Source organism: Heteronotia binoei, chromosome 13, assembly GCF_032191835.1.
Source record: "Heteronotia binoei isolate CCM8104 ecotype False Entrance Well chromosome 13, APGP_CSIRO_Hbin_v1, whole genome shotgun sequence".
In the NCBI taxonomy this organism is placed as follows: Eukaryota; Metazoa; Chordata; class Lepidosauria; order Squamata; family Gekkonidae; genus Heteronotia; species Heteronotia binoei.
The window spans coordinates 47359024-47384380 of NC_083235.1; the positions used below are offsets into that span (position 1 = coordinate 47359024).

Consider the following 25357-nt stretch of genomic DNA (forward strand, 5'->3'; position numbering starts at 1 on the left):
TGTCCTGTTTGGAAGTAGGTAAGCTCAGATCTGTGACTCATGCAGAGATGCAGCTGCAGCCTTCTTCTGTGTCTCTGCATCAAGGTCCAGTCACGCCTGGCAGAATGTCTATCGACAGTGGCAGCTCATTGAAAGGAAACGACAGAGCATTAACAGTGCAGTTCAAAGCAGAGTTAGAAAAATGCTTTATCATTTAGGTCTTCATGGTTTTTTGCACATATACAGATACTGTTCCCTGTATTTACCCTCAGTTTTAGGTTATACAGTAATTCTGACATGGTGGCAGAAAGTATACATTGACTACCTTATATTTGTGACTGTGCTGTCAGCCGTGAGATCCAGTGTGGTCCAGTGGTTAGCATATTGAGCTAGGACTGGGGAGGGCCAGGCAGAATCCATACTCAGGCATGAAATTCATTGGATGCTCTTAAATCAATCACTCTCTCTCAGCACAGCCGACTTCTCAGGGCTGTTTTGAAGACAAACTGAAGAAGGGGAAACCATACATCATCATCATCTTCTCATTAATTGATTTAGTACATTTTTCTCTTGTCCTTTGTCGAAACAGCTCAGGGATGTGAACCTGGTTCTCCCTTGCTCCATTATTATCCTCTCAACAACCCTGTGAGGTTGACTAGGCTAGAAGATAAGGATTGACTTAAGATCATTTAGTAAGTTTCTTGGAAAGTGGGGATTTGGAGCTAGGTTTCCTTGGTCCTGGTTCAAGATTCTAAACACTACACTGGCTGTCAGTCTAAACTATTGCTCAGGGTTGTTGAGAGGATAAAATGGAAGAAAGGAGAATTTATCAGAAGAAGGGCAGGATAAAAATGTGATAGATGTGTTTGCTTTTATTTTTGAGACCTTTCTTAACTGCCTAGATTTCTGAGGTATAAAAGAGTACATTTTAGATTCCTGAGGTAAAATAGAGTATAGTTTAGATATGTTGTGCTTCCACCTTACATTGAGTACCTCTATTATGTTAGAAAAGCAACATACAAACTTTAATATATAAGATCATACAGTATTTTATTTCTAGATTTTTTAAATTAACTTTGTTGTGGACTCTATAGAGGACTGTGAATTTTTAAGATGTCCAGACCGGGCCAGTCTGGAGTTGTACCAACCTTGTCCATTATCTAGTTACCATATTGATAAAATGTTTGATATGCTCTTCAGCAATCCAGTGCTGTTTGTCTCAGAAGAAGTCCCTGGACCCTACACTGTACTTATTGTAACAATAACTATACAGAAAAAACCTGATAATTCCTCCCTACCTGTTCCTCTGCTCCTCTCCTCAGAGTTCCATGAATCTCCCTCCTGACAAGGCCCGTCTCCTGCGACAATATGACAATGAGAAGAAATGGGACCTTATCTGTGACCAGGTAAGATAGGGTTGATATGGGGAGAGGTTCTGTTCTGTCATTAAAGCTAGATATCTTAAAATGGCAGGGCTAAGGTCACAAACCATTTTATGTCTATGTCCCCTTGAGCAACAGTTTAACTTCCTTTAAAAGAGAGCAGAAACGGTGTCTCTTATTCACATGATGAATCGATAAAACTTCACTATAGGAACCATTTGTGAGTCACAGACTGTAGAAGAAAAACTCTTTAATTCATATTGTGTATTCATTGTTTTTAGTTCTGGAGAAATCAGCTTGACTCAACAAAATGCTGACCAACACTGTAGTCATCGTTCTTTTTTATTCTCCAAAAGGCAGTAATAACTGTGACAAAAGATGCTGAGGCTGTTAAGGAACAGTGACAAATAAATTGTGGTTGCTCTTCTGAAACAGAAGTGTTTCATGTTGCTGGTAGGTTGCCATGTGAATTGGTGAACATAGGACCTTTCTTCAAGATACCTGTGTTAGCCTAAAGATAACTTGTTGTTTATTGTGTTCAGATGGTATGCTGCCCAGGCAAATGAGAGCTTTCCTCCAGCTGCAAGGATTTCTAGGCCACATATATGTGGTAGAAATGGCTATGGGTCAGCCATAGCTCTGGCAGAGGTTGTCCTTGAAAGGGCAGCTGCTGTGAGAGCCCTCTCCAGTCCCACCCACCGCACAGGGTGTCTGTTGTGGGGGAGGAAGGTAAAGGAGATTTGTGAGCCGCTCTGAGACCCTTCGGAGTGGAGGGCGGGATATAAATCCAATATCTTCTTCTTCTTCTTGAAGGGCATAATATCCCACTGGTTATTTAAGAGGCCCCAGAAGCAGGCCAGGAATGCTGTAGCTGATCCTACTCAAGGTGCTGAGGAACCTCTTCTCATTGAGGCCTAGTGGATCCTCTAATAATAGGAGCAGTTATGGCAGCAGTACAGGGGAATGAGAAGACCCACAGTTCTTAAGAGAAGAAGGGAACAAAGAATAGTCTTATAAAAATAATGGAATACCATCCTCCATACAAGGCCATTAGTCAACAGAAAAGCTGAGCTTGTCAGGGCTAAGCAGGGGCTATACTGAATATAGGCCTGGAGGTAGGGTTGCCAGGTCCAACTCAGAAGATATGTGGAGACTTTGAGGGTGAAACCAGGAGACTTTCAGATTCCCTTAAATAAAATAAATAAATAAATAAAATACATCAGTGCAGTTCCCCTGAATACAGTCTTCCATTTCCTCGTTCTCTTTTTTGCCTTCAAAGGGTTTCCTAGCAACTGCATTTTCACTAAATGAAAGTGAACACATATGCACACACAAAGCAGAGACTGCCCAGGCATTCCCTCGGAGAGGCCACTGACCGGGGGGGGGGGGGTGTTGCCCAGGTAGCGTGCAGCAGGTGCCAATCAGGAGAGACAACAGAGGGCACAGCTCAGACTTTATTTTTCCAGAACAGAGTGCAACAGTTTCCCTGGTGCACGCTGGGCAGTCTCGCCATGGGTGGGGCTCCATTCCGAGCGGCAGGCAGAAACAGCTGAGGGAGTGGGGGGGGCGGTGGAGCGACACACACAGAAGCCTCTGTGTTGGAGTCCCACCTGCAAAATGGAGACAGAGATCAAGAGCACCTGCAGGGGCAGCAGTTGGAAGAGCGGGCTGCGTTTCGGCCAAGCGCTTTCTTAAAGGGACAGTCTCTGACCCACCTCCCCGCATCAGGGCAGCTGCCACACACACCGTGCCCAGCCAGGAGTTGGGAATGCGGCAGAGGACAGACCAAGGGAAGGGGCAAGCAGCAGAACAGGGGAGTGGGCTCAGCAAATGCCCCCTGCCGGAGCCCACTGCCTGGTTCAAGTGCCAGGGATGCTCGCACACCAAGCAGTCAAGAGTGAGGGGAGGGGGACTATGGGGGTGCACAGTGAAACTTACCCAGCCATGGGTGACAGTCCTCGCTCGTATGCAGAGCCTCTACGAACCCAGAACCTGTGGCGACCTGGAAACAAGAACAGTTAGCCCCAGGGGAGAGACCTCGCTCTCCCCGGCGCAAGTCAGAGATACTGTCAAAGCTACGGCGCAGTACAAAACCCGTCACCAACGTGCCTGCCTGTCCCTCACTCTAAGTCTGTATGGCCAGGAGATCGCTGGCAGAATTTCCCGCCATGCGCTTCTCTCCCTAACAACTGAGTTGTGCGAGGCCAGAGTGGAAGTATTTCTAGGAGGGGGGAGACCGCAATCCGGTGCTGGGGAGGGGGCTTGTCAGTCTGAGGCGCGAGCAGATTGACGAGGCAATCACACCGCTCACTAAGGGGTTTGCGAGCTTCTGCAGCAGTGGAGGCAACATTTGTTTTTGGTTTCAACAAGTGCCTATGGGACACGCCGCTGTTTTTGCAGGCGTAACTTTGCGCTTCTGGGGGGGGGGGGCGTGTCATGGCCCAAACTGCTCAGAAAGCCGCCTAAGCCTGGCTGCGGCCCCAACTGCATCCCCTTCAACGCCTGAGCGCTGCGCTCTGCCTCACTTCCGCCCATGCTCGGGCACAGCTCTCAGGCGCTGCTGCCTTCGGGCAGAGCGGCACTCTGGTGGCCCCCTACGCACGTAACTCCCCTCCACTGTGGGGGCACCGGTCATACGTGGGCACAAATCCTTCCTGTGCCCACGTAGCGGATTGTCTGCTCCCAAAAGACTTTCCGCCCCCCCCCCCCTTTGGATTGTGCTCTTAGTCAGAACATTAGAATTAATTTCCAAGCATGGAACTCTCAGAATTCATCTGCCAACAGAACCCATAGCAGACATGAAGACGTTGTGAATTGGTCTCCAGAGCATTTGAGCTGGAAAAAAGACTATGGAAGAGCTAGAGCTGGGTGTGTATGAATGAACTGGACCCTGGAAGTGTTTTTGCTGTCTGGATTATTAAGAGATACAGTCAAAAAGAAGCATCAAGTAGTCAGGTTACTAGGACAAGTAAGCCATTAGGCATGCTTTAAGTGAAGTCAATGCCCATGTGCAGGAAAATTTATTACGTTAATTAATCCATTTGAGAAAAGCCTTTTCTTTCAGTGATCCAGGCCGAGGTTGGTACAACGTGGTTTTAAAGATCTCTCAGCCATTATTTCTTTCCCTTTCTCTCCCTTCATGGCCAATGTGGAACAGGAACGATTTCAGGTGAAGAACCCACCCCACACGTACATCCAGAAATTGAAGAGTTTCCTTGATCCAGGAGTCACTCGGAAGGTAGGACATGAAGTTTTATCTCTACCAATGTTCCCTCTAAGCTGCAGAGTCTTGTGAGCAAAAATTCTACTTTGTGAGCTACTATATTAAAGTTGTGAGCTACTGCCTACATTATTGTGCTCTGGGGTCATCTCTACTTTGTATGTGTGTGTTTGGAAATATGAGTTCCAAAGAGAACACAGACAGATATCTGGCAAAGAATAAAACACTAGCCATTTCTTCCATACCTGAGCAGATCGTGCTGTACCATATTACTGGCCAACCTTTTAGTGTATCTTCCTAAATCCATTCTAATGTGTACTAAATTATACATGCTGCTTTGCATATAGCTGAGGAGCAGGTAATAGTGTGTTGTGGAAAAGACAGACAAGAGTGTAGACCTTTCTTTATTTACAATATTTATAGTCTCTTACTGAGACTTACTTTATGGCACAGTCAGCATCTCAAGTCTTGGTTTACCACAGATTCTCCTTGCCAGTGGCTTCTTATGGTACCTGTGTGTTGCAGAGTGGTCACACAATAATATGATAGACAAATATTTCTCATATTTTTATGAATAATACCAAAATCGTTGTGTGACTTGTGGTTCTAGAAAAATCATCTGTTCTTCCAATGTCATTGGAGACTGCCTCACCAAGATTTATCCATTTTTCAGATTTCTGTTGGCATTATTTAGATACTCTTGGGGCAGATCCACATTGCTTCATTGTTGTATACAGCAATATGCATATCATTGATAGCAACTAGATACTAAACAGAGTAAGGGAAAGGCAACAAAGGAAAAAATGGGGTGGAGAGAAGTAGGGAAATTAAATACACTGCAAAGTATTTAACCTGCTGGTTCATCCAGCCCTGAATATGCATCCTTGTTTGTGGAGAAGAAAGACGCTGCTCAGTAAAAACCTTGTCTTTACAGAAGTTCCGTCGGAGGGTACAAGAATCAACCAAAGTTCTGAAGGAGCTGGAGATCTCTCTAAGGACCAATCACATTGGGTAAGGGATTAGAGGTCACTCTTTTTGGCAAGTGTGCTACAAATCAAATTCAAGAACAAGAATGCAGAATCTTAACCTTTAAAAAGTGCCTGCGTGCACTTTAAAAGTGCCTGTGTGCACTCTGATTTATTTTTCTGCAGACTGTTTGGATTCATTTTGTGCAGACTGTTTGGAAAAAGAGGTTATGTTAAAGTGCCTGCGTGCACTCTTGTGTTTTCTGTGATCTCATCAGATCTTGGAAGCTAAGTAGGGTTTGCCCTGATTAGTACTTGGATTGGAGACCTGCAAGGAAGTCCAGGGTTGCTAAGCAGAGATAGGCAATGACAAACCATCTCTGTTTGACTTTTGCCTCGAAAACCCTACAGGGTTGCCATAAGTTGGCTGTGACTTGATGGCACTTTCTACCACCACCATAAAGTGGCCATCCATTAGGACCAAGAATTTGGAGGGAGAGGTCTCTTCTGGATATTGGCTTGTTGCAATATATTTTCAGAAATTATGTTCTTGTGAATTAGGGTTTTATTGGTCTCTAATTCTTTAATGAACCAGCTTCTTCTTGAGCCTATGAAATTACACATTATATATTTGTACATTATTCTTTTTAATTTTATGCCTGGAGAAGACATAAGAACATAAGAGAAGCCATGTTGGATCAGGCCAACGGCCCACCAAGTCCAACACTCTGTGTCACACAGTGGCAAAAATTTTTATATATACACACACACTGTGGCTAATAGCCACTGATGGACCTGTGCTCCATATTTTTATCTAAACCCCTCTTGAAGGTGGCTATACATGTGGCCGCCACCACCTCCTGTGGCAGTGAATTCCACATGTTAATCACCCTTATAAGACAGATTACTGGATGGGAAAAGATGACATGGTTGTATGTGTGTATGTGTGTGTGTGTGGGGGGGGAATACATCTAGCTCCTGTTCGCTCCCTTCTGAAGGCAAAGGGGCAAGCAACACCTTCCATGGGCATGCTCAATGACTTGCACTCTGCAGGGGTCCTAAGAATCCTGTTCTTCACACTTGGCCCACACTAACATTTCCTCATGGGAGTGCCATTCTGAGGGTAGCTCAAGAGATCTTGGGCCCAGCAGTGCACCAAAGCCTGTTGACATCATGTCAACATGAGTCTGTGGCTGTTTCTGAGTCAGAAGCATTTTCAAAATGGGAGCAATGAAATGTCATGTTGGAAGAGGACTTACATTGTGGAGGAGATGTGATTAGAGGTTGAAACCTCTTACCTATTCACGGTGGCCTGTGTTTCTTTACTCCTCCACTCCACCAGGGCCTTCATCGTACATTGCCCAGAGCCCGGCACAAGCTGGGATAGGGTGATTAATAAAGCAAATCTAACAACAACTAAAGGTGAATGGAGATTTGCAGCTATAGTTACAGACTACATGTAAAATCTCTCTCTCTCTCTCGGCTTGACTTCGCGAACGAAGATTTAAGAAGGGTGCAGTAGTCCACGTCTGCTGCAGGCTCGCTGGTGGCTGACAAGACCAATGCGGGACAGGCAGATCCGGCCACAGTGGCTGCAGGGAAAAGTCTGATTTGGGGTTGGTGCTGTAGCAGTGCGATTCTTCTTCAATCTCCTTTTGTCCTCAAGACCAGCTATGCGTGCGTTCTCAAAGGAAGAGACAGCCTGGTGGATGGTGTGCCTCCATGCTTTGCGATCTGAGGCTAGGTCAGACCACTGGTGATGGTTGATGCAACAGGTGCCAAGGGATTTCTTCAAGGAGTCCTTGTACCTCTTCTTTGGTGCCCCTCTATTTCGATGGCTGGTGGAAAGTTCGCCATACAGAGCAATCTTGGGAAGGCGGTGGTTTTCCATCCTAGAAATATGCCCTGCCCAGCGCAGCTGCGTCTTCAACAGCAGTGCTTCGATGCTTGTAACCTCCGCCCTCGTGAGGAAATACATGAGCACAATCACACCAAAATTGATGGCTTTTAAGTCCCAATCATTTAAATGGGAAGTTATGCACATGCTTACATCTCTGTCATCTTAGGACTTAAAAGTGCTTCCTTTTGAATGGATTGTGCACAATGTTTATGTGGTTACTGAATTAGTTGCTGAACTCATAAAATGGTCAAGTGATAGAGGAAAGACGGGTTGCCACAACTGGCTTAACCAGCCTTGTTCCTTTTTTCTCCGGAGCTGATGCTTCCTGTGAACAAACAGCTTCTGCTTCATTTGGGTGACTTAGTGGCGATGACAGCTTAGGGGCATGAGTTTCAGTGCCTGCCTGTCGAGACAAAGGCAAAATAATTGGCCAAAACAGAAGCAATCAGAAACCTCATGCCCTAGAGGTTATTTTCATCAATAAGCTGCCCAAAACAGAAGCTGTTCTGTTCATAAGAAGCATTTTCTACCTAGAAAAAGGACCAAGGGGGCATCACTAGGTCAGCCAGGTCAAATGTGGCAACTGCCTTTCTTCTGTACAGACTTCCTTTGATTTAGTCAGGCTGCCCTCCAGTACAAAGAAGCAGCAGAGCAATGGTCCACTGATAGATAGGTCAAGTTCAGCAAAAAAGGAAAAAAATATTTATTGGAGGCACACATTAGGTGATTTGCCAGAGGTGGGAGCTCAACAGGCCTCAGAGATGACAGGACTGTGACGAGGCCCATCACTTTGGCAGTAGTTTCAAGACTTGTGACCTGATAGGCCTTTTCCACTTAGCTAGGAGATAAGGACACTCTTATTTGATGCTTCCCTTTGACCTACAAATACAGTTGCAGCCTGCCTGAGAGTCTTTGAAAGGTTTCCATGGTTACTGTTGTGAACTGGGAAACGCATCCCCATCACCACCTGTCCTGGCTCCAGCTGGAAGGGAAACGGCAACAAGGGCAGGAAGTCGAACTGTTCCTGTCCTTAGTTTCCGGTCACTGCTGGGTGGGGGTTCCTCAGGATGACTGGGGCTGACACAGGGAATAGTGCTAAGTCAGCAAGACCCTTGGGCAGGGTCTGAGCAATGAATGATGGGAGACATGGGTGTGGGTTTAAGGAATAGCATGTTCTCTGCATGTGTGCCAAATGATGGGATGGCAGACTGCTGAGATGGGGGAAGGGACCTGAAATTCAGAAGTACTGGAAGAGTCTTTACTGTTATTTGTTCCAAAGCTCTACACTGATGCAACAGTTACCATTCCCAAATATTCTCAACTGATGGAATGTGCATGGCACAAGGTCCCAGACTCCATAATTGTATCTGTTATAAAAGGTGGTAGACTGAATGCTGAAATGGTGAATTGAAGAACCAGGGATATGTTCAATCGAGTGCACAGAAATAATTAGCCATGTCAGGTACCCCTCCAATTTCCAAAGTTCTGAACTATTTTTAACTAGCTAAACTCCTCCATTAATATGACCACTGATAAAAGCACTGCTAGATCAAACCAGTGGTCCATCGAGTCCAGCATCCTGTCTCACACAGTGGCCAATCAGTTACTCTCAAGGGCCCACAGACAGGACAGATGAGCCAAGGCCTTTGCTGGATGTTGTCTTTTAGTGCTGGTATTCAGAGCTTTTAAGAATGTGGAGGATAATCATCATCCCCATGTATTTCTGGGTAACCCAGTTTCCAGCATTCCATAACACATGTGTGACCAAGTCAGCCCAGAATTTATGTGAGATTGTTTTGTTTCCCAGCAAGAGATGACATGGCAGAGAGGTGGATGAGGCTGTCTAAAAGAGCAGTTCTCACCTGGAGAAAGATCACATTGTACTGTGAACCCCCAAAGAAATGGAAGGGTTGTCTGGGCCATCACACTGTAGAGTATGTTTATTAAATAGTGGCCACAACGAGAGAGTTGCTTACCAAGAGATGGGAAAGTAAAGATGGCTTCCTTCAAATAACCAGTTGCCATTTTGCAAGATGTGTACATTCTTGCCTTTGGTTATGCTTCCCTTAAAAGATTGCTGGAATTCCTCTTTTATTTTAATAATTCTTTCAACAAATTTGTGAAATATGCCAGCATTATTGCCCCCCTATTACAAATATGGAGAATCCTGAGTCTGAGCTGTAAATGGCTTGCCTGTTCAGGAACAAATTCTGGAACAGGCATAGTGCGTGTTGTGGGCAAAATCAAATGAAGAATATTGTGGCATTGCAGAGACAAACCTGCTAGGGTAAGAGTTTTTGCAGTAAGTTGTACATTTGGCTTAGAAAAGTTTAAGCCATAATTTATTTATTAGTCTTTTAAGTGACACAAGATTCTTTTATTTCAAGAAGCCCTTTAAACAGCATACCACTGAAACAAAGAAGAGAGGGGAATTTTGCTTTTTAAAAAACTGCCTTTTTCCAGTGTGAGTGCACACATCCTCCCTGAATTTGTTTTTAGAAAGCCACAGACAGGAATACCACTGTCTCACTCTCTGAGCCCTTCCATCACATGAAAGCAAAATACTATGCCATCAGCTTTAGTGTCAGTACAGTTTGGAGAGAAAATTGAGTGGTTTTTAAGTACCTGGAAAGTCTCTGTGGGGCTTTGGTAATAACTACCTCTCAGGTTCAGGTTCAAACTACACAGGATGGCTGGGGTCTGTGATCAAATCCCCAAACATGTTTTAGGAAAATGGAGCTGTAGAGAGTAGCAAAAATTGATCGGGGCCATAATGCTGGTGTAGCAGAGTGTTAACTCCTCTCATGGTTTCCTCCCAGATGCTTTAAGCTGCAACAGAGAAAAAAGACAGGTACTCTTATTGTCCCCCACTGTAGGGCTTCAAGCAGTTGGTGGGGGGGAAGAGGATTTCTAAGTAGGACATTTAGGGTTGCCAACCTCCAGGTGGTGGCTGGAGATTCCCTGGAGTTACAACATCTTCAGGCAATAGAGATCAGTTCACCTGGAGAAAATGGCTGCATTGAAAGGCATTGTACCCCACTGAAGTCCCTTCCCTCCCCAAACCCCACCCTCCTCAAACCCCACCCCCAAATCTCCAGGTATTTCTGAAACCAGAGCTGGCAACCCTAATTGTCAGGGAGAAGAGTTTAATCCCTCCTCTTCCAACATGATGACCCCACTCCATATATTCCTCCCTTTGTGTGGCTGCTTTTTCTGTGTAGGGGGAGCTGGTCTCAGATTCCTAGTACCACCTGTCTGTCATTGGTAGAATGAGAATAATTGTGTTTTAGGATCTTACATTATACAGAAGTTGTGCATGAGCTTTTAGCCTTAAAGCAACTGCTTCCAGTCCCATGTCAGTAATGAACTGTCTTATCAATTTCAGCCCATGTGTAGTACTGGTATACTGCTGGCCAGCTCTGTACGTCTGTTGTTATCATGTGTCTGAAATGCTATGAGCAATCAGAGAAAGCACTGTATAAACTCAGAGTATTACTGTTGCTTCACAGAGCTGTTGTGAGGACAATAAAGATAAACATTTAAGTACTGTGTATACAAAATGTACCATAACGATTTATAGCGATAATAATATGCAGAAGAAATTACTACAAGTCATTAAAAAGGCTTTGTATATGACAGAGTAGTTTTGCATCCATAGATTTTCCTAAAAAAATTTTTTGTTTGTTCAGTTGCACAGTCGAGTCTGACTCTTTGCGACCCCATGGACAAAGTCACGCCAGGCCCTCCCGTCTTCCACCATCCTCCGAAGTCTGCTCAAATTCTATAAATCAGTCCTGCTTTATTTTTTTTATAGTCCAGAGTTATTTGCAGGGCTGTTCCTGTTGCATAAACAACTGAGGATTCAAGCAAGGCAAAGAAAAATTTTGCCAGAGTGTGTTCTATGTATATACTGCACAGGTACAGAAAGTGATATTGGGTGAGAATTCATTACCCTGCCCAGGCTAACCCAATCCCATCAGATCTTGGGAGTTAAGCCTCGACTAGTATGTGGAAGGGTGACCTTCCAGGAATACCAGGACTGTGATGCAGAGGCAGACAATGGCAAACCGCTTCTGAAACGTCATATGCCTTTAAAAAACCCGCATCTAGCTCACCATCTAGTGATGCATAACACAATGCACAAAAAAATGCATAAGAATTTTGGCTGCCAGACAGTCTTAGGCTCTCCTGGCTGTTCTTCACAGGATGCCTTATGATTGTTATTATTCTCTAGCCTGCATACCTTAGCAAAAAAAACCCCAAAACAAATCAAGCTTTTAGTCCTTAATCCTGAGAAAAGCAGGGTTGAAAACGTATGAGCAAATTTGTCTGGAGGGGGCAGCTATGCAGGTGCTGAGTAGTATTTTTAAGAGACATTAAATAAAGCTTCAATGTTTTTATTATAACTTGGTAATCACTCGTACAATTAACAAAAACTCAATAAATTATGCAAAAATGCATACAATGTATCGGTTTGAGTAATTTGTACCACCTTGGCATAGAATTTGGGGGATTCGGCGTTGTGGTATTTTTCTCTATAAATACATGATAATAGCAAGAACAGAATATAGAAAATATTGGTAGGATTTGTTGAGTAAATAAATACAAGCATATAGCTTTAAAAGAAGAGTCTTTAGCGATGTGTCAGTTTGGTGGGGAGGGGCAAGGACAAGCTGCGATAGGACTGTTGTGTACGAGAGCGCTGTGTTCCATCTGTGAAATGTTGGAGGGTATGTGATTGCATCTGAATAGACATAATCTGCTACAAACAGCCCTCTCAGCCTTGAGAAAAGTCCCTCTGCTTTTGTGGGCCTTAGTTTCAGTTTTCTGTACACGGCAACCTTGCTAGATCAGCTGAATTCTGAACTGGAGAAGGAAGAGATGTAAGAACCGCTAACAGTGTGGAGGCATCAGAGGCTTCTACAGCAGTTGCTGTGTTCTTCTGCGTGCCTTTAACAGGCAGATACAAACACAGAGAGCCATGGGTGACTTCATAGTCACATGGAACTATATTTTCACTGCAGGTGATCCCTGCGGACTCCTTGTTTGTGATTGTTTTCTGCTTGAAGCAAAAAATGGTGTGGATTTTGTGGACTGAATTTTAGATGGCAATACCTTGCTTAGTGGCAGGACCACTTGGATCTTTCCTATGATGCTATATGCCACTCATTATTCTGTGTGCCCCTTCATACATGTCGTGTACATATAGACAGAGGCTCTTGCACATGAACACATAAGGCTATTATAATGTTAGATGATTGGTTTATCTATCCCAGAACTCTCTATGCTGGCTAGCAGTTGGTTCTGCAGACCAACATTGCTCCTGAGATACCAGAGATACACTGCTTGAGATACCAGAGACAGAATTTAGGTCTTTCTGCATGCAAAACCAGCATTCTGCCATGGAGTACATGTACACACATAGAGCCATTTGTACATATAAAGAATGAATAAAGCACTTATAAAGCATGTATACAAATTTACAAGAAATCAACTAATGCAGATGACTTCATACACATCCACAATCCCCCTTCCTGTACCTAAACAAAACTACGATTGGATATGACTCCAGCAGCTTCTCCTACCTCACTGCCCTTTAACCTCTGTCAAAATGTATTTAAGTGCCCTAAAATAGCAGCCACTGGAGTCAGACAGGAAATGTGCTGGGGGGGTGGAAACTGGAGTACAGACAGGCAGGAAATGGGTGGGCGTGTTGTTCCCCTGTCCCATAGAGAATGGGAGGGGGGTGAGAAAGAAAATGAACATATGCGCAGTTTCAGCATCCAAATGATTGATGAACTAAGTTACAGTCAGCCGTAACTGCTTCTGGAAATAATGCACACTGAACAACCAGCCTTCAAGTCACACAGTGTCCTCCTGCTTATGAAGTTGTTCAGAGCTGGTCCACGTACAACCCCCCCCCCCCCAGCTGCACAATTATCTCCTGTGGATTCAGTCAGATTCTCTTCACACAAATTGGGACCTCAGTGGGTCTTCTCAGATTCACTCCCCTTTTGTCTTGTCCCTGCTTTCAGCAGAGGCAGCGGGATGGAGAAACTAGCAGACTCCCTCCCTATTCTGACACTGAAAGATAAAACTCTGCCAATTGCTTCATTTACATGCATCTTGGGATGCCACAATCTCTCCACACACACATTGGGTGGGCTGAGGCTGACTTTCCTCTGAATTTATTATCTGTGTCTTCTGTCCTCTGAACCCATCCAGTTTGCTTAGGTTCAAAAGCACAAATCCCCAGATGGAAGGAACTCAGTCCTGGAGATGAACAGAATTTGATCTGTGTTGTATAAAGTGAGGGTGGGTGGGCGCTATGTATCTATCTAGCCTGACCTCTTTAAGGCTGTGCCACAGTTTGAGGGCTAAATTGCATGTTAGATTGGATAATCTATGATCAGATCTACCAATGTGTACATTAAGGGTAAAAAAACAGTGTACCCCTCCCACCAGTCTGAATCAAGCCATGGTGCTGGTGTCTGTGCTGTTTCCCTGATAGACGTTATCTGTTCCCTTACCTGTTATGAATCCCAGTAAAATGAGGGAAGACAGATACAATATAATAACTTTCCCCCCCTTTACTGGGATGAAGAGCAAGGGAAGGAAACGGGGATTTCTGTTATGGAAAGGATTAGCCCTTCTGCTGCCCCACTGATGTGACTGCCTTTTACTGCTACCATGTACACGGGGAGATCTGATCATACCCATCCAGTATAATGTGTAATTTAGCCTTGGGTGAGTTATTACTCCCCCCTCTTCTTTTTTTTCCATTGCATTGTTGAGTCTGGTTTTGCAGGTCTTGGTGTAGGGCCAGGGATGCTGAGACGTCTGGAGACTGGGGATGTGCTGAGTTGAGAACAGATCTTAGAAAGTGACACCAATTTTTGTATAGACTTCAGATGATTTACGGGGGGAGTGAGTGTTGCCTTTGGGTAATAAAGCACATTCTTGGCTTTTTCATTTGCAGGTGGGTGCGTGAATTTCTCAATGATGAAAACAAAGGCCTGGATGTACTGGTGGATTATCTTTCCTTTGCTCAATGTGCAGTGATGTAAGTGTCTGCATATCCTTCAAGGATCCTGGACCTTCCCACCTCCTTTTCCCCCTACCTCATGTTTGTGTAGGATTAGAGCCTGACACAGTACTGGTGCTATACTTATTTGTTCTTATTTGTGGCACTCCTACCCAAGTTTCTTCCATCCTGGAACTCAGGCCAGCATACATGGGGACCAGACCTGCTTAGCAGCAGCAAGTTACTATTTATCTTGTGCCCGACAGCCAAACCTTAAGTCCTGTGACAATATGAGTCTCCAAGAATGATCCTAGTTATTGTAGTTAGTTGTTTTAATGCGAGTTGGTGTGACTTGGCCCTGGATGCTCCCTGGTGACTACTCAGCACTTGGTCTTATGCAAGAGGTTTTTACTTCATTCACATTTTCAGGCAAGCAGAAGAATAGACTTCTTGTTTCTGATATTTTCTATTCCAATAGCTTTTCACACTTCTGAGGCTTCTTACCTTGTAACGCTAGGCCATTTGGTCTCAGCTGTTCTGATAGTCATCACCTTTGTCCAATTTTGGGACTTGTTGGGAGGGAAAATCTGCTTGCCAGAGTCACACTCATGGTACATATCATGTCTCTTTTATCAGAACCAACCAGCTATGGAAAAGCCTGCTGTTGACATGGCGAGTGTTTTCCATTCTAACCCAGTTTTTACCAAGAGACACTGAGAACTGCTTTCTTGAACTTGCCACTACTTGATCTATCAAATTCATGTTTGCAGATACATATTTCCTCACATGGAAAGAAGGGATTATTGGTGAGAAACTGCCACACTGAAAAGTCAGTTCCTCTTTAACAAGGAACTTGCAGTGATTTGGATCCATCTATATAATTAGTGCTAGTGGGAGGCATTTCTGTTAGTGATGCACAACTTTCTTGCCTCCCTCTCTCCAGCTGTGGCTAGAATGCCCCCTCCCCCCAAAAAAATGTTCATGGAGGAAAGGGGACACCCAGGAACAGCAATGACAGGGGAGTCAGAGGTGGCATTCCCTCTAAGCTGAGTTCGTGTGAGCTAGTTGATAGTTTTTTAGCTTCCAGCTCACACATTTGTGTCTTAGCTCAGGAAAAATGGCCCCAGAGCAAACTAATTCATGCAGTAGCTCACAACTTCAATGCCAGTAGCTCACAAAGCAGAATTTTTGCTCACAATACTCTACAGCTTAGAGGGAGTATATGACAGAATCTGTGCAAAGTGTACCACCATTGCTTTTCTGGCTGCTGAAATCCCCCACTGGATCCAATCTGAGCTCAGATCCTGCAAATGCAGGGAAAGAGTGGCGTGTATGTGGGTGCCTCATTGCGTGCCATGCTCCTGGCTTGTGGTCTGTAGTAGCTTCATGAAACTAGCGCTTGAGCCATCTATGCAGCTTTTGCCCTGAAGCTTCTCTGTGTGTATGGTGTGTGTCCCCTCTCTGCCTTCCAGGTTTGATTTTGAGGGTCTGGAAAGTGGTGAGGATGGAGCGCTTGAGAAGCTGAAATCCTGGAGCAGGTCCATAGAGGATCTGCAGCATCCCAGTGCCCTGTCTGCTCCCTACGCCAACAGCCTTGCTCGCTCTGCGCGCCAGTCTGCCCTCCGGTATGTACTGTTGCCCCGGCTCTGCCCCTCTGGAGTGTACTATTTTTTAGCTCTGACTTTGTCCATAATAACAAATCTTCCCTGCTTTCTGCCCTCCAGGGGATTCCACGTGCTGACCTCTTCTCCCCTTCTCCCCTTCTTCCCCCTTGATGCTACTCTGGTGGTAGCTGGGCATGTCTCCTCTGTGCTCCTGGCCTTTTCTTTTGCCATGCTCCATTTTGCCTGTCTTTGCTGGATCTCCTGTCCTCTCTCTTTCTCTGTCCTTGTCACCTGGGTAAGTATTTCTATTGTGAAGAGTTCTGTACATGCCTGTGTTGGATGGGGGCCTATATGCATGTGGATGTGAAAAGATGTGCGGATGAGGACCCACGTGATTTGAGATATGGCTGGTGGCAAGAGGCAGGCAGTTCTTTGAGTAGCTGAATCTGTGCCTGAATGATGGATTACTCAGACTTGAGAAGGCAGGACAGAGTCAGCAGTTATTCCAAGATCTGGATCGCTTTAGGAATGACTCCTGTTGTGTACCCATTACTGCTGCAAATGGAAAGGCACTCACAGCAGCAATGGAGCAACCATATGGGGATATTCTCTGTGCTTTTTCTTCCCCTCTTTCACCCACCCCTGTGTTGCCAGAGGGCATTTGGCAGCTTTTAAAAGAGATCAGTATTAGCTAGCATGCTATGGTGTAATGATGCTATACCTATATAGCTACTATTTATTTTATTTTTAAGTCCACCATGGAGGTGGCGGGGATGTTGCCATGTGGGTTAGAAAATCCTCACCTTCCTGTTGACATAATACACAAACCCATTTTAATAACAATCTTTCTGGAATGATCATATACCAAAGCATGTTTTGGAAAGAACAGAGCAAAGCAGGAGAAACTTCTGGAGGACAATATCAGGTGGATGCTTTGAAATAAACTGCTGTAGTTTGAGACCCAAATGTAGCAAAACACCCACATGGAAGCCACCCTGGTAGAGCACTAATTGCCTCTTGATTTGTCTGACTTCCGTTGAATTGTTGCTGCAGTACCATAGGTGGACTGCCTACCATGATGGCACTGCAGCTTACCTGATAGCAACTTGTAAGAACATGTTAGCAGGCCTTCAAGATCCAACCAAATCTAGTCTATCTAGTCCAGCATCCTGTTTTACACAGTGGCCAACCAGATGCCCATAGTTTGTGGCCTTTCCTCTGGCAAGGTGTCACAGTAAGGCACCTTGGTTCTGCTGCTGAAGTCCCTGGCTCAAGACCCCTTGCAGATGTGCAGTCCTGGGGCTTGAATGCCAGATGTGCTTTGAGTTTAAATCTACCATAGACCTACAGAACGACTATGGGAAAATTGGTTAGGTCTTAGTTTCTGTGACCTATTTGTAAAATGGTACAAAAGTGACTTTACTGAACAGGGTTGTTGTGAGAATTAATGTTCCTTACTAGTTTTGCATTTTAGGAATGGCTGATGATCCTTGACGCCTACAGTTTGGTACTTGCTACTCTGAGGTGGGGAGGGAAAGTGGCACGGTATACCCCAATCTTGTCTAATCTTGGAAACTAAGAAGGGACAGTGATTGGATAGGAGACCACCAAGGAAGACTCTTTAGAGGAAGGAACTGGCAAACCACATCTGCTTCTCACTTGCCTTGAAGACCGCTTGCTGGGTTGCCACAAGCTGTCTGCAACTTGACAGCACTTTTGTGCATCCATTTCTCTCCCGTTCCAGTAGAACAGTTCTGCATTACAGACACTATATAGAAGCTGGGCTCAGACAGTACTTTTTATAATTTTGAAGGTGATTTTGAAAGAGAGCTTGCTGCTTGTGGCTTGTAGACTTCCTGCTGTCACAAAGGTTTTGCAGGATTTTGTAGTATTTAAAAACCCTGGAAAACCTGCTTAATCAGGGGCAATAGTATGACTAAAAAAAATTGTGTACAGTGATGCCTCTATCATATCACTTTAAACGCTCTTAGAAAACTGCCTGTTTCCAGGATCTGTTAAGGTGAAATTGTGGCCTTAGGGAATCAGGAGACAAGATACCAAGTTGCACTTTTGGCTTAGAAGAGCCTTTTCTTTCCTTTGTCTTGTTCTCTGGTTCCTTTCCTAATAAAAACTGTGAGATCATGAGATCATGGGCTGTTAGTATATACATGTATAGTGCTTTGGGATCATCATACTGGATAGGCCATGGAGTTCCAATCAAACCAAATAGCCCAATTATTAGGGAGAATGTGGTCTATAAATGTGACTCCCCTGACCTTGGTTAATTCAGTAATGTAATGGTCAACTACTTTGACGAGATTAGAATTAGGCATTCTGAAGATGATTTGAATGCTACCATCACGGCCCTTGAAGATATTTTGTGGGAGCTGGACCCCCCCACCCTTGCTTTCTAGACTAAACCTTGGGCTCACTATCACTCAGCCATCTGGGTAGTGTTGTAGATTTTTTGGCAATCAACACTGGAAAAATACAATTTTGTGCAGAAAATAGCTTATTTTTTCCACTGACAAATCTTTTTCCCACTTCACTTTTTAATTGCTTTGCTTTAATTTTTCTTCATTCTCAGCTGCTGAAACGAGAAACCCTGTGTCCGAAAATAAAACTGATAGCTAAAACCTGAAATAGTTCTTTCAAAAAGAAGTGAGCAGACTCCCCAAATTGATGTTAAGAATCAAAATGGGAGGTATCAATTGAGTCTTTCTTTTGCAAAAAGAACTTGCGCAAATCTTCTGACAGAAGCCAGTGCTTCTAATTACAACTCTCCTTTCCTGCTCCTAGTTGTGGCCATGACCTCATCATTGGAAAGGGGGCAACATTCCTTTTGGGCTTCATTGCTTATTGCTAAATGCAGGTCTTTCTGTTTGCCAGATACACCACTCTTCCCAGCAGAAAAGCCCTGAAGAACTCACGGCTGGTTAGCCAGAAAGATGACGTCCATGTGTGTATCTTGTGTTTACGGGCCATCATGAACTATCAGGTAACACAAATGTATTTCTTGCTTTTCTGTATTCTACTATAATAGGACAAATGAACCTACATGGTTGGATCCTAACATTTTCTTTGGGGGCAATGACTTTTGCCCACGGAGAGTGATTTTCACCCTTCCTGCAGCAGCCTGAAACATTCTTCAATGTCCTGCTCCTGATTCATTTGAAAAGTGGTGTTGGAAGAGAGTTTTATGGATACTGTGAGCTACCAAAACCATATAAATGAGTTCTAGATCAAATCAAATCTCCCTAGAAGCTAAAATGACTAAACTGAGGTTATTGCATTGTGGTCACATTACAAGAAGACAAGAGTCACTGGAAAAGACAATAATGCTGGGAAAAGTTGAAGGCAGCAGGAAAAGAGGAAGACCCAACAGGAGACGGATTGACTCTGTAAAGGAAGCCACAGTCCTCTGTTTGCAGGTCCCGAATATCCGCAATGCTCCTGGATGAAAAGGGACCCTCAGAAATGATGTAAGGGGAGGCTGCAGTGGAGAGGGGGAATTGGTGAAAATTGTCATTTAGTCTGTATCCAACCCATTATCTTTGAGACTATATTTATGCAGTGTTTGTATTGAACCATTTCTCCACTTACTTACCGTACTTACTTCCTCCCTCCCTCCCTCCCTCCCTCCCTCTCTGTACTGATTTCTTTATTGTGCCTTATGTAATTGTATAATCTATGTTAAGAATATAGTAATATATAACTATCCTCTGTTTTATCTGAAACCTGAGATTATTAATGAACTGCATCAATCCCCCCCTCCTTAAACTGTGCATCTGCAACTGTGTGATAGATATTGTAACACTTTTGTACATTTCTTTTCCATTCTGCATTTCAGTATGGATTTAATTTGGTCATGTCACATCCCCATGCTGTTAATGAGATTGCTCTCAGCTTGAACAATAAAAACCCCAGGTAAGGAACCTGTAAGCTCAAATGTGCAATTTGTCTCCTCTGTAACGGTCCTATTGAATTTATTGCTTCATGATTCTTATAGAGCCATCCTAAGCAGAGTTAAACCATTCTAAGTCCATTACAATTAATTAGCTTAAAAGACTAACTTTTCTGAGGACAGAGTTATTAAAGGATTTTTGCACATTACAACCCTAAACCAGTTTCAAAAGTGTTCATACATGATAAATCAGTTGCAACACAGTTAAGAATTTATGCCAGAATTTGGCACAGAATTTGTTACAGATTTTGTAAAATAGTTTGCTGTCTTAAAAAATTCCAGGCGGCTGTTCCTCTATGAGACCCCTATAGCCTTTTAAAAGACTATGCCTCCCTTGAAAACCATTGTGAGGAGGCATTTCTCATGTGTTTAGGGAAATAGTTTCACAATATGAGGGCATCAACAGAAAATGCCTGTAACTGAACCACACCAGCGACTGTCTGAAATTGCCCAGCAAAGATGCACTTCGGGGCCTTGGTTTGCCCTGGCCATCAGCAACATGGGTCTTGGGCCTGTGGGGGCTTGGCTGGACCCAGATTGCAGTTGCATGGGCATAAGAGGGGACTGTTGCACCTTGTTTGGGGTGATGAACTTGAACTGGCCCTTAACAGCCAACTGCATGCTGTTCCAAAAGCGAATGGAGAGAACTTAGGAGTGTGGTGGTGACTTGATGCCTTTAATACAGAATTGCTGCAAAAAACAGGCATCACTTTTAGTGGCAATATTTCTTTCAGTGATATGGTTTTGGAGGAAAGGATTACTACAGTCTCATCCCAAGTGTGGAGAAGCCACATAAGAAACCATCCTTTTCACAAAATGTGCTAACATCCCCAGAGGGCCCAGCTGGAAATACTGCCTCTTGACATTATTTCTTGCCATGCAGAGAGAGAGAGAGATCTTATGTTCTACTGTTTCCTTTAGACAAAAGGCAGGTTTCCAGGTTTTCGAAACAATACAGAAATATGCAGAACCTGTTTAGCAGAGGTAAAAGCAGCATCAGTCATATCTCACTAGCAAGAATCCTTCTTTCAAACTGCCTTCAGATCTTGGGGTGGGAGGACTATGGCCTGTTTCCAGTGAACAAATCTAGCTTGAAACACTGTGTAGAACAAATGTGCCCTTGGTCCAGCTTCCTCTTATTCCCTAATATTGTTTGGCCCAACCTAATACAGCTAGACCTATCAGCTGAGCCACAGTACTGATGATGATGATGATGATGATGATGATGATGATGATGATGATGATGATGATGATATTGGATTTATATCCCGCCCTCCACTCCAAAGAGTCTCAGAGCGGCTCAAAATCTCCTTTACCTTCCTCCCCCACAACAGGCACCCTGTGAGGTGGGTGGGGCTGGAGAGGGCTCTCACAGCAGCTGCCCTTTCAAGGACAACCTCTGCCAGAGCTATGGCTGACCCAAGGCCATGCTAGCAGGTGCAAGTGGAGGAGTGAGGAATCAAACCCGGTTCTCCCAGATAAGAGTCCGCACACTTAACCACTACACCAAACTGGCTCTCTACTGATGTGACATGCATGGATCATCTATGACAGGGGTGGCCAACGGTAGCTCTCCAGACATTTTTTGCCTACAACTCCCATCAGCCCCAGCCATTGGCCATGCTGGGAGGTGTAGGTAAAAAACAACTGGAGAGTGTTAGGGTAACTGCTCTCAAAATGAGATTGGGGAATTAGATTGAGAGACAGCTGGCCCAATAGGAATCTTTGTTATCTGTGTATACCAGGCTCAACCATTCAGATAGTCAATGCTCAATTAACTGGACTCTAATTTAATGAAAACCAATTGTAATTTATTTAGAATAATATTTCTTTCGTACAAGGTAAAAATACAAAACACTCACACATTCACACAGGTCTAAGGAAATACAGATAGATTGATAGGGGTAACATATATGGGTAGACAAACAGGGTCATATTTACCATCGTCGTCTTCAGGGAAGGTTTCCAATGGCGACATAAGAGGACAGGGGAAATGGACCCAAAACTGTGGCCAGAATTGGGGATGGATCTAGACAGTGGAACTGGGATACTGTTAGATGCACACCTGAGTGGAGTTGGGTCAGAGGTTAAATAGGCTCCCTTAGACCCTTAGGGGCTGGGAGGTCTTGGGGAGGAGCAGGGGGAGGCTCTGCGATGACCAAAAAGGCTGGACATCCCTTGCTGACACCTAATTGGATGCCAGTTTTGACCAATGAACTTCACCTTAGTCTGGTGAAGCTGGAAATTTCCAAGCTGCAATGCTGCCTGGGGCGGCTCCAAGGTATTAGACTAGGGAGAGAATGGGAATGGCTGGATACTTAAGGTTAAATGGGATTAGCTGGGAAGGTGACAATAGGGAATCAAATACTGGCCTAGGTACCACCCGGGTTAGACAAAAGACTTTATGAAGACAGGAGATGTCCTTCCTCTTATCTCATCTTCTGCTGGGCAAGATTTATTGTTCTGGTATTGCTGAGCAATTAGGATCAACAGTGGAGCTATTAATCCATTCATGAGGTAAATGAGTTGCTTGCAGGCTAGGGTGTGTACGTGTGACTTTCCCACTAAGAAGGAATGAGTTCAGCCTGGCAGGGTATGCTTGGGTCAGGAAAGCAAGATGGATTCTGCTGTTGTTAGCTTTAGGTCCATGGAGGCAGGCTGGAAACATGGTGGCCTGGCTTCTTCCACTGCAGTGGCCAAGACTGGGCACACAAGGAGCAGCTGGAGCATGTCTGTAGTTCTGGCTAACACTCTTCAGAGATGTAGAATGCAAAGCTGAGGCTTATAGTATCCACATAAGCCTTAGAAACTGTAAGCAAAGTCCACTTCTTAGAGCAGATGTGTGAGAGTCAAATCTCCAGGCACCCTGGCAACCACACTGGCGATCACGATGTCCACATGTATGAAAAGTAGGGGGCTTTTCCTCACAAGAGCTACCATTGGCCACCCCTGATCTATGATTTCCAAGTCTCTTGTTGCAAAAGGACCACCTTATATCTTGGGCTGGCATTTATTTCTAATACTTTATGTCAAATTATGATGGATGTGTATGTGTAAAAAAATAAAACCAAATTAGTGAGCTTTCCCCATGTTCTGTTTATAAAGCAGTAGCAGGGTTCTGCTTATGCTTTTATGTTTAAAGCATGTTTGTATTTTGAGTAAAAAACAATACCGCTAATTGGGTTTGCCTATGTCCAGTCTGACAAAGTGACATTTTTATCAGATCCAGCCCTTGTAACAAATGAATTTGACACCCCTGATCTAGCAGTTGCCATTTAAAAAAAAAAATGCTTGGGAAAAAGTCCTCCAGTGGCAAGAAGAGGAATGGAACTCTAGGGGACTGAGACAAGGAAAATGGTGTCAGTTTGGGCCATTCAAAAACACACACCTTTGTTCCTGCCCGCAGTGTGCAAAAGCACTTTGGCTGTGATCTTTACAAAAAGATCTATCAAACTCAGTTTGGGAAAGATTACAGAGGAAAACAGTTAAGTGATAATGTTGTATAGATTCTTTTTAGATGCATTCTCTTTGGATGCTAAATAAGAGCTAATCCTCAGTGTTAAAACAACTGCAGAACATAATTTCTCTACAACCCAGGACATTTTTCTGCTGCCTGTTTAGATGTCATACTTTTGCACCTTGTTATTGCCTCACCTCACTCTCAACAAATTGGAACTCAGTACACACTAGTAAATGCTAGAACATGAACATTGTCTTGCTGGATCAGACCAAAGGTCCATCTATTTCTATATCTGTTTCCAAAATGGCCAGCCAGATGCCTCTGAGTGTTCAGGAACAGAGTAAGGACTTACGGTTTGTCTTCAGCTTCTGGTATTTGGAGGTATACTGCCCTTGTCCATGGATGCTTCATTTTGCTTGCATAATTATATGCCGCCATAGCATCCTAGTGATGGTTTCCTAAACAGATGTAAAGTTATGGAGCTTTGTTATAGGTAGGTATAATAATAGGTTCTTTTTGCTTCTTCACACAGAACGAAAGCCCTTGTGCTGGAACTGCTGGCCGCTGTCTGTTTGGTGCGTGGGGGCCATGAGATTATTTTGGCTGCCTTTGAGAACTTCAAGGAGGTGAGGGCTATCTTTCTGTGCCATCCTGTGTTATTATGCCATCCTGTGAAACTGTAAATTTTGCCTCTTGATTTTAAATTAATGCATTATATGTTCTGATACTGTTCTTATACTTTTACTATTTTTATAATGCTGTACATCATCTAGAGCCTCATCACTGTGGGGATTAGGTGATTCATAAATGCAATAAAATAATAAATAATAAGCAGATGCCAGAAGGGAAGGCAGAGAAAAAGAGCAGAGATTGTGTTTGGGATCAAGTGGCTAGGTGGATATGGGTAGAGGAAATCAATGTAAAGAGAGATAGATGGGTGGAATTGTATGCGTAAACAGAAGGAGAGACAAAGGCACAACTGGCTCAAGATATTTTGCTACCCAAACAGTTTCCCATTGCAGGGGTAACCTGAGCTCCAACACGGCTAGCAGGGGTTAAGGTGTGGCCAGCAATAACAGGTGCATTCTCCTCCTGTTGCCTCCTCACACCACTGGTAGCATGGATCCAAGAGATGGCAATCAGCATAGGGGAGACCCATTACTGCAGACCTCAAGGTGCAAGATGAGCCTGTGCTACCAGCATCTCTGAGCCCATCATGGCCCTAGGTGGAAGCAGCATGGTCTGGGAGTTGATGATAGACCCCAACCATAGTCACTGCCTCCTCCACATACTGCCTGGGGCCAGACGCTCTTGACTGTGCACCTCTCAGCAACTACTTGGGTTGCTTGGATGCTGAATCAGCCCTGGAGATAGGGAAGGAGTAACTTGACACAGATAGAGCCACGTCAGATCAGGAGCATTCACAAAGGAACAAATGTAGGCATGTGCAAGAGGAGAAAGTATGAATAGCCCTGTGGGTGAACATATATGGAGATATATGTCTGAAAATATAGTGCGCCGGGAACAATCTGTATATGGCTAGCCTGCTAGTACTGGAGCACTCTTGAAATTCTGGCATGCTCCCTTCTCAGGTTTGTAAAGAGCAGCACCGCTTTGAGAAATTAATGGAGTATTTCCGCAATGAGGACAGCAACATTGACTTCATGGTAAGAAACTATCATCTGTGTTGCGTAAGGGCAGGATCCTGCATTTCTCTAAATTTTGCTTATGTCAGCAGCTCCCACCATTGCAATGTTGGGAGGAAGAAGAAAGAAAGCTTGTCCTGAGGTACACCAGGCCTGTGCCTGCACTTCCCAGGAGCTGTTTGAGGCTGGCCTGAGAAGGGAAAGTGTCACTAC

General features: G+C 44.2%; 1 protein-coding gene across 6 annotated transcripts in view; it reads left to right on the forward strand.

Moving 5' to 3' along the window:
- Positions 1 to 25357, forward strand: part of FMNL3 (formin like 3) — a 124273-nt gene that overhangs the window by 68662 nt on the left and 30254 nt on the right. For 5 of the 6 annotated variants that reach the window (XM_060252141.1, XM_060252140.1, XM_060252144.1 and 2 more), the window contains exons 2-10: positions 1302 to 1385; positions 4519 to 4599; positions 5516 to 5592; positions 14426 to 14509; positions 15943 to 16095; positions 18964 to 19072; positions 19925 to 20001; positions 24031 to 24124; positions 25091 to 25165. In XM_060252141.1, the coding sequence (XP_060108124.1) occupies positions 1302 to 1385; positions 4519 to 4599; positions 5516 to 5592; positions 14426 to 14509; positions 15943 to 16095; positions 18964 to 19072; positions 19925 to 20001; positions 24031 to 24124; positions 25091 to 25165 (834 nt within the window). The remainder of the gene's footprint in view (positions 1 to 1301; positions 1386 to 4518; positions 4600 to 5515; positions 5593 to 14425; positions 14510 to 15942; positions 16096 to 18963; positions 19073 to 19924; positions 20002 to 24030; positions 24125 to 25090; positions 25166 to 25357) is intronic. The other variant, XM_060252146.1, reaches the window with a different exon arrangement.